This window comes from Tetrao urogallus (assembly GCF_951394365.1).
Source record: "Tetrao urogallus genome assembly, chromosome: Z".
Taxonomy (NCBI): domain Eukaryota; kingdom Metazoa; phylum Chordata; class Aves; order Galliformes; family Phasianidae; genus Tetrao; species Tetrao urogallus.
Window position 1 is genome coordinate 3803116 of NC_136816.1, and position 11371 is coordinate 3814486.

At 51.5% G+C, this 11371-nt stretch overlaps 1 protein-coding gene across 1 annotated transcript; it reads left to right on the forward strand.

Annotated features, from left to right (window-relative positions):
- Positions 1–7278: 7278 nt before the first annotated feature.
- On the forward strand, positions 7279–9879 carry LOC306957202 (PHD finger protein 7-like; the record flags this gene model as incomplete). The annotated part of the gene is made up of 10 exons (XM_079548593.1): positions 7279–7330; positions 7527–7618; positions 7706–7807; positions 8065–8189; positions 8368–8530; positions 8667–8773; positions 8993–9106; positions 9245–9363; positions 9531–9779; positions 9827–9879. 10 exons carry the CDS (start codon positions 7279–7281, stop codon positions 9877–9879), a joined length of 1176 nt encoding a protein of 391 aa, XP_079404719.1.
- Between the last annotated feature and the right edge of the window lie 1492 nt (positions 9880–11371).

Here is an 11371-nt window from a genome sequence, read left to right on the forward strand (position 1 = left end):
AGACGAAGGCTCGAGCTTTCTTCCATAAGAAAGAGGAGACAGAAATGGATGGGAATTGAGAGAGGCGATGGCATGTGGGATTTTCCCACTGTGGTCCCAGGAGGTACATATTTCCGTAGCAATGTTAAGTTACAGACAGAATCTGTCTGAAGACAGGAATAGATTTCTGAAGGTTTACCCCTTAAGTGATTTATATTTTCCATACTGAGAGATGGGGTTGGAATATTTCCCTTTGGAGGTCTGTGGGTATTTGAAGTGGCTTGTTAGGTTTAAAATAGATATGAGGCAGAGTGAAAAGGAGGTGGCTTACACTGTTTTTGTTTGTTTGTTTGTTTGTTTGTTTGTTAATGTGATATGTGGTGCACATACCTTCTAATAACCAATTGCACCAGCTCCTCCCCAGTTCTGCCACATGCAGGTTTTCTGTGCTGGCTTTCGATGCTATTGCACTCTTGTGTATATTTCTGAATGTCTTGCAGCCTTTTAAACACACCTTTTGATTGGCATATGGATAATAGTGGCAGGCAGAGTGGCTTGAAGAACAAGTTTTTTTCTAAATGTTATACATAATTTATCAGAACTATACCATGTTCACCTATTGCTCCCATCAGGAGGCATTATTTTCGCAGCAGGCACTGAATTATCTAGAGTAGCAGAAATAAGGGTCAAATATTTTCCTTTTGTTACTCCTGGATTTCATTTAGTTTATTGATCAGCCACCAGAGCCTCAAACAGCTGCCTTGCAAAGGAAAATGTGCTGAGTAAAATTATTATTTTTTCCTCAGATTTTAAGCATTGAAGTTCTAAAATCTGCAGTTTCCTTTTTCCTTTTTTTCAGATGAAAGATTTGAACCTCCTATTTAAAACAAATACAAGACTGCAACTTAATGTAGAAAGCTTTGTCACTGCTGCTGCCACAGACGTGTTCAGCTTTTCACCATTAAACATGTAAATGTGAAACTTATCTCCTACAACTCAAGATGTGCATTTTTAGTATCCTCCCATTGCATTAAGCTTTAAGAATGCTCTAGATACAAACTCCACTGTCCCACTGAGATGCATGTCTTAGTTTCTTTTACATATACTGTGATTGATCTCCTAAATTAGATGGCAAATTGTTCTTCAGTCCTAAAGCAGCAACTTTTTATGTGTAATTTTTAGCTGTTGGACTTCTTTTTTTCTTCTGGTGAGCACAGTAAATTCTGTGTTTTCTTCTTTTTATGCCTAAGAGGAGAGTGTTGATCAGGAAGCTAAGGTTGATAAAGATTGTTAGACCTTAACACAGGAATAAAGGATATGTATTTCTGCTGGAGATGTTTAATAAACACATGAATTATCTCAAAGTTTCACTTTCCATACTTTATATGAAAGTAGAGTTTTCTATAAATCCATTTATGAGAACAAGGAAAGGGCTGGGTTTTGTGTTCTTTCTTCACTTCAGTGGTGAACAGTTGAAAATATGAGAGCAGAAGCTAAGGAATACAGAAAAAGAAGGCTTTTGATTATATTTTTAGCAGTTTATTTCTTAATCTGTTGGTGTTGCTCTCTACTTCCAGTGTACAGAGAACATTCGGGTGAATGGAAGCTGTTGTTGAATATTTAAGCTATCACTTCCTACAAAAAACTGTAAAATCTCATACCAAGCATGTCTGAGATTTCTAGGAGTGTTTCATCAAAACCTCAGATAATTCCTCCCTAATAGGACTTAAGAAAAAATACGAATAAGCACAGCGTTAAAAAAATATATTCTTAGGCTTATGGGAACGAAAATGGGCTAATCTTAAAAAAAAAGTTAAAAAATGCTAAAAAAAAGTTTTGGCACCTTCAGTTGACATAAGGGCTTCCAATCTGTTGTGATGAGAGTTTTTTCTTTGTAGTTTTATATAGATAGCAAGCTTTTTTTTTTTTCTTCTTGTGTTGTGTGCACATTCTTGTCGGCACTGGTATATTTCCTTGTTTCTTTTAAAGGAGTAGAAAAAAGAAGTAAAAATTCATTGTTATGTCACTTTGTCCAGATGATGAAGGGACACTTAAGTGTATGACAGTCCCAAGAATGTGGCATACTTTTTGAAGGCAAAAGGAATCACAGAATCACAGAATCACATGGTTGGAAACGACCTGCAAGATACCTAGTCCGAGCTACTAAACCATATCTCGCAGCTCCTCATCCACACTCCTCTTGAACACTGCCAGGGACGGCGACTCCACCACCTCCCTGGGCAGCCATTCCAGTGCCTGACCACACTTTGAGAGAAAAAGTTTCTCCTAATATCCAACCTAAACCTCCTCTGGTATAACTTCTGGCCGTTTCCTCGGGTCCTACTATTTGCCTGGGAGAAGAGGCCAGACCCTTTTGCACCACAACCTCCCTTCAGGAAGTTGTAAAGTGCAGTGAGGTCTGCCCTGAGCCTCCTCTTCTCCACACTGAACAATCCCAGCTCCCTCAGCCGCCCCTCATAAGACTTGTGCTACAGACCCCTCACCAGTTTCGTTGCCCTTCTCTGGACACGCTCCAGGGCCTCAATGTCTTTCTTGTAGTGAGGGGCCCAAAACGGAACACAATACTCAAGGTGCTGCCTCACCAGTGCTGAGTACAGGGGGATGATCACCTCCCCGCTCCTGCTGGCCACACTATTTCTAATGCAGGCCAGGATGCCGTTGGCCCTCTTGGCCACCTGGGCACACTGTCGGCTCATGTTCAGCCGAGCATCAACCAGCACCCCCAGGTCCCTTTCCTTTTCACAGTCATCCAGCCATTTAGCCCTAAGCCTGTAACGCTGCATGGGGTTGTTGTGGCCAAAGTGCAGAACCCGACACTTGGCCTTGTTGAACCTCATCCCATTCACCTCAGCCCAGCAATCCAGCTTATCTAGATCCCTCTGCAGGGCCTCCCTGCCCTCAGGCAGATCGACACAACCTCCCAACTTGGTGTCATCTGCAAACTTACTCAGGATACACTCAATCCCTTCATCTAAGTCGTCAATGAAGATATTAAACAGGATGGGCCCCAGCACCGACCCCTGGGGGACACCACTTGTAACAGGCCTCCAGCTAGACTTCATTCCATTGACCACCACCCGTTGAGCACGGCCCTCCAGCCAGTTCCTTATCCAATGGAGGGTAAAACCGTCCAAGCCATGGGCAGCCAGTTTCCACAGAAGGATACTGTGAGAGATCATGTCAAAGGCTTTGCTGAAGTCTAGGTAGACTACATCAACTGCCTTTCCCTCATCTACCAGTCTGGTCACCCAGTCGTAGAAGGAGATGAGGTTGGTCAAACGCGACCTGCCTTTCATGAACCCACGCTGGCTGGGCCTGATCCCGTGGACGTCGCGCACGAGCTGTGTGATCTCTCCCAGGAGGATTTGTTCCATGACCTTCCCTGGCACTGATGTTAGGCTGACAGGCCTGTAGTTCCCCGATCCTCCTTATGGCCCTTCTTGTAGATGGGAGTCACATCAGCAAGCCTCCAATCCTCTGGAACCTCTCCAGTCAACCAGGAACGCTGGTAAGGAGAAGGAGGTCAGGGTTAATTTAAACACAGAATTCAAGTTTCTGACCACATTCAATCTTATCCTAAGAGAAATGATTTAATGAATTACTGCATGGAAGTGGAAAGAGCCGGAAAGACCTTTAAAGTTATTTAACACAGAATTGAATTTCCAGCATATTTCTGAGTGTCTGCCCTGAAAATAATGAAGTAGCTATAATTTCAGTCCCTGAACTTCACAGAGCAAAGAAATATTTGCATAGAGCTTTGCTGCTAGTTCTTGGAAATTACCTGAGAAATCAGATTAGCGTGTACAAACCCTTTACTCAAGGTTCGAGGAGGGGATATTCTTCAGTAAATATAGCAAAATAAACACTGAAGTTAAGGTAGGTCATAACTGGGAATTTTTGTTGCACACTGGCTGTATTAGAGCACCAAATGAATTTGCTTCCTGTACATACTTTCTTCCCTCTTTGGTACCCATGGCATCAGTTTTCATTCTTTTGTGGATATTATGCACCCAGTGATGCTCAGATGTTTTTTAGAGCTTGGATGTGCACTGAAGTTTGGTACACAGTTTTCATGAAAATAAAATTCATAGCAAAAACTTTAAGTGACATTGAACTGCCTAATTCCTCTCTGCTGAACACTGAGAAACTCTGGTCTTTGCTAGTCTAGCAGTGCAAATCAACACCAAAATCCAATAAAACTGTGAGGTTTTCTGATTCCCACTCAGTACAGGGAGTACTAAGTCAACAACCAGCTGCACCTCAGCCCTCTGTGGCTCCTTTAAAGCATGATATTGTAGAAATGCATGGTATATCCAGTATTCTTGGAGGAAAGGAAGCATTTATGTGCATGGAAATGCACACATATACCCATTTCCCCACATACGACATACAGAGTGGGTTTTACAGGGGCCATACATTTCTGCCCCAGCCATCAGCCTGGTATTGGGATGTAAGGCACAGAAGCAATGGGAAGCACAGCATGGGTAAAGATGCATCTCACCCATAAGTAATGGGCATGACTACTTCCTGCTCTACCAGTGCTTTGGAGCTAGGATTTTTGTAGGCCAAATCAGTGAGACAAGGGTATCCTTGTTTTCCACATGCAACCAAAAGAGGTTGTAACAGGCTGGTATTTAGGGACATTGCAGAATGCCACTTAGAAAGTAAGACTGCAGGTCCAGTGTCATGCTCTGTCTCTCACATTACTCATTCATCTCACCTCTTCCATCACCAACAGCCTATGTCCTGTTTTGGATAGGAGAAGAAGGAGGGAAATCCTCTCCCAGTTTCATCTAATTGAAACTTGTTACTCTCTTAAGTCCATGAAGGCATGAAAATACAGAGCAAGCATGACCTGGAGAATCACTGCAGACTTCAGTGATGCTGCTAGTCATTTTATTCATTGCTGTGTCAAAAGCAAAGCTTGTAAGTCACTAGCTTGATTATGCTAAAACACAACCTAGATCCAGCAACTGCTTATGGTCATTACAAACCTAATAGCGCCACATGTGCAATTAAAAATCTACCCAGTGGCAGAGATGTTGTTAGGCCTTTGACTGAAAACATGAGATAAAAAAACACGGCTGTTTGGTTCATCATCCTCCTTTTTCTTCTGAATGTGACATTTCCATTCTGTATAGTCTTACTTATCTTCTTACCTTCTGTATAAACCTATTTGCCTGTCACATGTTAAAGTGTATCTGCTGTTTTCCAAAGCAGATAGTTTCTTTGGTATGTTTGCCATTTGCATAGTTTACTGCTAAATCTGACAACCTCCCTGCAGCTCATCCCCACAGATCTGCCATTTTTAAATATGAAGACAAAATGACAAATTGCACATGTCAGTTATGAGGGGGTTTAGCAAGTTGTCCTTCATTATTTAGTGGATTTTGCTACTCAAATTAGGTGATAACATGAAATCAGTCTTTGCCACTGTCTTTGTACTTGTAGACCGGGGCAGAACTTTAGACAATCTTTAGGGGCAGCTTCTCCTGAATGGGAGAAATATTGGAAATGCAAACTCAGGGAAGTCAAAATTAACACAATGCAAGGGAGAAAGTGGTTTTCAGTTGAATTGCTTAATTGTTCTAATAAAGTCTGTTCCCTATTCATCAAGAGTTCAACAATAAAATTAACATTCTTTTTGCAACTCTGTGTCCTTTCGTATTCAAATGTCATTGCTCAGATTAAACATATTTAACAACACTTTTCATCAGCCTTCCAGTAAGATAAAAACAGAACTATACTTACTGATATTTTGAAAGTGTCAACTGGGGAAAAAAGCAGAGCAATATTCTAAGTTTTTTAGCATTACAAATAAAGGGAAAATCGTCCTTTAAGACTTTCTTACATTTAGATTATTAGCATTACACAGTGTCTGAGTCTAGCAAAGTTGAGAAATCTCTTTAAGTTTTGCCTGAATTGGAGGTTTAAACATTTTTTTCCTCGGTTCTAAATTTTTTTATTAGTCTTATTTTCACAAATCTTGGCTCTCATTATAACCCTCTGCTAGATGATTACTTACAAAGTGCGTGGTTTGATCAATGCCTAATTCTGTTTTGTCTTTCATATATAGCTCAAGAAGTATAGATAAGCCTTGCTCCAAGAATGATTAACAGAATTCAGCACTAGGGCTTTGTCTTGTTTTTATCAGAAAGCATTCAGAATAGTTATCAAATCAAAATAGTGGATTTTTCATCCATTTGAAACTCTTATAAATCATAAGTTATTAGGCTGTCATGAGTTGGAGTACGTTTTCTTTGGAGTTTTCCAAGTAAGCAGCAGCCCAGCAATTTAAGAAAGCAGACTTGTGTAACCAAGATGAAGATACAACAAGATGAAGACAACAACATGAAGACACACACGCTCTCCAGGCGTGGTGGCTCTCCCATCAGCGTTGGCCTGACTTTCATGCAGAAGCTGACTTGCATGGTCAGGCTGCAGGAGCAGGGATGCTCCAGTGGGACTCCAGGACTGCAGCCCTGGGCAAGGCACAGCTCCTCTCCTGTCTCTGGCACGGTGACCATTGCCAGCAGCCAAAGCAAGCACACCTCAGAAGTTTTCCTGACTCATTTCACACGCAGGCTGGAAGGGAATCGTGCCCGGCCCGTGCCACTTTGCCTCCGGGAACTGTACGAGGCCTGAAGCTTTGATGTGTGAAGGCTTGGACACGAAAGGATCGTACAGCCCACCCAGCCCCAGGTGCCTGCCGCGGGACCTCTGCCACCCAGCAGGTCAGCTTCGAAGAGGGCCCTGTGCAACAAGGCCTGGAGCGCCTGCACCCACAGCTTCTCTGCGCAGCTGCGCCAGGGCCTCACCGCCCTCCGAGTGAGGAATTCCCCCTCGCAGGTCACCAGACCTCCTCTTTTCTCAGGTCAACACCTTGTCCCGTCACCAGCAGGCCGTGCAAAGTCGGCCAGCACACAGCACACACACACGCGAGAAATGCCGGCTGTGCAGTTGACCCGCAGCCCTTTATTAGACTCCGTGCTGCGACGTCCCAGCACGGGCGCGGTGCAAAAGGCCTGAGGGAGGCCGTCCTTGCCCCCTGCTGCTGGCAGCACCGGGCCCCTCACCCTGCGCTGCCCACAGGAGCCGCCGCCCTGCCGCGCCCTCAGCCTGGTGGTGAGGTGGTGACCGTGATGTCACAGTGGTGGCCATTGTGACCCGCGGGGCCGGGAGCAGAGCAAAGGCTGCCGGCCGGGGCCCTGCTCACTTCGGCCTGGTGAGGCGTGGAGAGAGGACGGACTTCCTTGACTCTCTTGTTTCTCACTGTCGATGCCGAACATGGCGGAGAAGAAGGAGGAGGCCCCCGACTCCGGGGAGCCAGGTGAGAGCCCCGGCTCGGGCTGCGGCTGCCCGCTGCAGCTGCTGGGCCTGCGATGCCCCCTTCCCCTCCACCCCCTCCAGCCCTGCCCCTCAGGCAGCAGCACGGCAGGCTCGGAGCAGGCCCTGGGGACGGACGGCCCCCAGGAACACCCGGCCCTGCCAGGTGCTCACCAGGCTGCTCTCTCCTTCCTCTGCAGTGTGTGTGCTGTGCGGCCGCGCACAGGTGAACCCGGACATCTGCGGGCAGGCATTTGCCAGCGGTGGGCTCTGTGCCCACGAATTCTGCTTGGTGAGTTCCCTCACGGGCCAGGGCTCCTGCCAGGGATGCTCCCCTCCTTTCCGGCCTCACGAGATCCCGCTCTTTTCTCTCCTGCAGGTCTTTGCCAACGGGCTTCTGGAGTGGAGATGCCCAGCGGGGCAAATTTTTGGCTTCCCCGTTAGCGCCATCCAGCACACGCTCCAGCTGGCAGGCCAGAAGGTGAGGAGCTGAACGGAACGGGGAGCTTGGTGCCGGCAGAGGCTCGCACCGGCTTCCCTGGACCCAAAGAAAGCCATTGCGGCCCTTCCAACCGGCTCCGGGACAAAGTCCCACCACAGCAGACGAGCCTCGTCTGCCAGGCAGCTGTGCAGAGCGTGAGGCAGCGGTGCCCACACCCTGCGCCCTGCCCGGAGAAGTGGGGCCGGCCGCCGAGGCCCCGAGCCCACCGCTAACGGGGGCTGCTCTGCTCTTTCCAGAACTGCTTTGTCTGCGGCGAGAGGGGAGCTGCCATCAGCTGCGCGGAGACAGGCTGCGAGCGCAGCTTCCACCTGCCCTGCGCCGAGGACGGGCAATGCGTCACGCAGCACTTTGGGCCGCACAGGTAAGGGCTGCCAGCAGCAGCCAAGCTGCCGTCCCTCGCTGTTGCTCCAGGGAGGAACCCGCAGCGACACCTCCAGCATCCTGCCAGAGCCAGAGCCCAGGCCTGGCGCTCTTTCCTGGTCCTCTGCCCTCCTCACGGCACTTCTCACCATGCCCACGCCTTCTGTCCTCCCGCCCAGGTCCTTCTGCTGGGAGCATCGCCCTCGGCAGGCGGCGGAGGCAGCTCCATCGCAGAACACCATCTGCGTCATCTGCCTGGAGCCCGTGGGGGACAGCACGTCCTACCACACCATGGTGTGCCCGGTGTGCAAGCAGGCCTGGTTCCACCGGGGCTGCATCAGGGTAGGAGTCCTCCCCTCGCCCCGTGGGCACGACTGGTGCTCTACAGCAGTCTGCTCCCCCCACTCACGCTCACGCTCACGCTCACGCTCACGCTCACGCTCACGCTCACGCTCTCACGCTTGTGCTTCTCCTACAGAAACATGCCCTGCATGCTGCCACCATGCGATTCTTCTGCCCCGTCTGCGGAGGAAAAACAAGATTCCGCTCCCAGATGACCACCCTGGGCATCCGAATCCCAGTCAGGTTGGTGTCCTTCTGCCCGGCTCTGCAGACACTCAGGCACTGGTGTTGCTGTGCCTGCCCAGGAACTGCCCCTGGCCCTGGCAGGTCATCCTGTGAGCACTGGTCTCAGCTTCCTGGAGAGGCAGGGAATGAGCTCAAGGAGGATGAGCAGGGATGCCCCGAGTCTGCCTTATGCCTGGGGCACCCGAGACTCACCAGATTCCCTCTCTTCTCCGGCAGACGACCATCTTGGTGGGACGATGCAGCATACCAGCCGCTGCGAGAAAGCCACAGGCGCTGCGACGCCAACCCGTGCATCTACCTGGGAGGCAGGGAGAGGGCACAGGAGAAGGGGTGAGTGACCTCCGCAGTCCTCTGGGGCTCTGCGTGGGATCTCAGCCTTGCAGCAAGGACTGAGCACCGGAGCCATGCCGGCTGCTCCGTGCCCTGGCTCGCTTTGTCCTCACAGCCACAACCCGTTTGCTTCCGCAGGCTCTGGCAGCTGTTCATCTGCAGCTCCTGCGGCTCAGAAGGCACGCACTGGTGCTGCTCCTTCTGGGCCGTGGGCAGAAATGGCTGGGAGTGCGACACCTGCGCTGGCAGGAGCACCGGTAAGAGGCAAAGAGCCGCGTGCCGCGGGACTGGGGCCGGGCGAGGCCTGGCAACGGGAGCTCAGGGTGGCCTCGCCACAGTCTCTCTCTGCCCCATGAGGGATGGCAGCCTGTCCTTCCTTGGGGCTGCATGTTCACCCTGCTGAGCTTCCTGTCTCTCCTTACAGCCTCCTGCTCCAGCGCCGAGCTTGCCAGCCCCAGCACTTCGAGCCACGAGGTACCGGCGCCTTCCCCCGTCTTTGCAGGACCTGAAAACGTCAGCTCTGGCCCTGCTACACAGGCAGCTCCCGGCCCATCCTGCAACTCCCAGCTGCCTGAGCTCAGCGTCCAGCCCAGAGTGCCGGAGGCTGAGCAGACCGCCACCCGCTCACACCTCTCTGAGGAGCGGGACGCATCTCAGCAGCACCAACGACGCGGTGCAGGAAGACGGGCACCAGCTGCAGGCGCTGAGACCTCCTCCGAGAGCCCCAGAAGACGGAGGACCACACGGTCCTCCAGAACAACCCAGGCGTCTGACGCCACAAATCGTCCCAGGCAGCGGGAGACCGGCCGCACAAGAAGCCGCTCCCCATTGCGAGGCCGGGCCTCGGGCTCCCAGAGTCGGCCCCGAAGACAACGTGCTGGGAGCCGTACCACAGCCCGAGGCACTCAGAGCGGCACCCTCACCTCGGCCACACCAGCACCACCGACGTCCTCGAGGGCTTCCCCTCCGCCTGCACGCAGAGGACGGCCCAGGCAAGGACGAGGGCGGGCCCCCACTCGAAGCCGATCCCCAGTGGGGCGTCGCGCTTCCACTTCCCGCAGCCGGCCCCGACGAGGCCGTGGGAGCCGGTCCAGGCAGCGGGGACCAGCCCGGGCACGAAGCCGCTCCCGGGCAAACCACCCGAGAAGATGGCCCCACGGCCAGTCCCGAAGACGGCGCTGATGCAGCCGTGTCCCATCCCCACGTGACGTGGGCTGTGGTCCCAAGCGGCACAGAAGATCAACCTTGAAGAGAGTCCACACGTTCCACCTTCATCCTTCGGTGGACCAGCCCGGGCACAAAGCCGCTCCCGGGTCCAGCATCGGAGAAGACATCCCCACAACCAGTCCCAAAGTCGGCTTCCAGCAGCCGTGTCCATCCCCACGTGACGGTTGTGATTCCATCTTTCCCAAAAAATACACCTTCAACACCCTCCCCACATGTTGGCGTCACTCGTCTCTGTTTGTCCTGCGGTAGGCAGTGTTAGGAGCTGAGACCACGGGGTCGTCTTCTCCCCAGCACCTTCCCAGATGGTTGTCGTGGCGTTATCTTTAGATCTACCTGTGTCCCTGAAGGGGGACAGCGGGCCCACAGGCCCACAGGCAGCATGTGCGCAGCACCCACCGCATACTGCAGCGGCAGGTGTGGGAGCTTGTGCCGGACGGCACAGAAGTACCGTCCCTCCTCACTTTGGAGACCAGTTTGCCCACTGGCAGTCTCCAAGACCACAGATCTACCATGGGGTCCTCCCTCCAGGCAACGAGCTTGCCCCGCAAGGACTCCATCCTGACCCAGATGGAGGCCCTGCCCAAGAACGTGGCTGTTCAGGTCTCCGGCTGCACGCAGTGCCTGAGCCTGCTGCTGCCCGGTGAGGGAGGCGGGAACTGTGTGAGGGTGTGAGCGGGTGGAAGATCTGCTCGGCATGGTGGCAGAGCTCAAGGAGGAGGTGGAGAGGTTACGGAGCATCAGGGAGTGAGAGCAAGAGATTGACCGTGGAGTAACTCCCAGGCGTGCCAGAGAGGAAGGCGCCAGGGAGACAGCCCCCAGAAAGTGAGGGACCCCACGTCCTGTCACCGTCGGGCGGAGACCGGGGTTCTGAGAGATGGGGAGAACTGGAAGACAGTCCCAGCTCGGCATCGAGGGTGAACCCCTTCCTTGGCAACGTTACTTGCCCAGGTGCCCCTAAGTGACACATGAGAGGCACTGTGGATTGAAGGGGAGGTGAGCGAGGAGGCACGGGAAGCTTTGCCTAAGACAGTGCCAAGG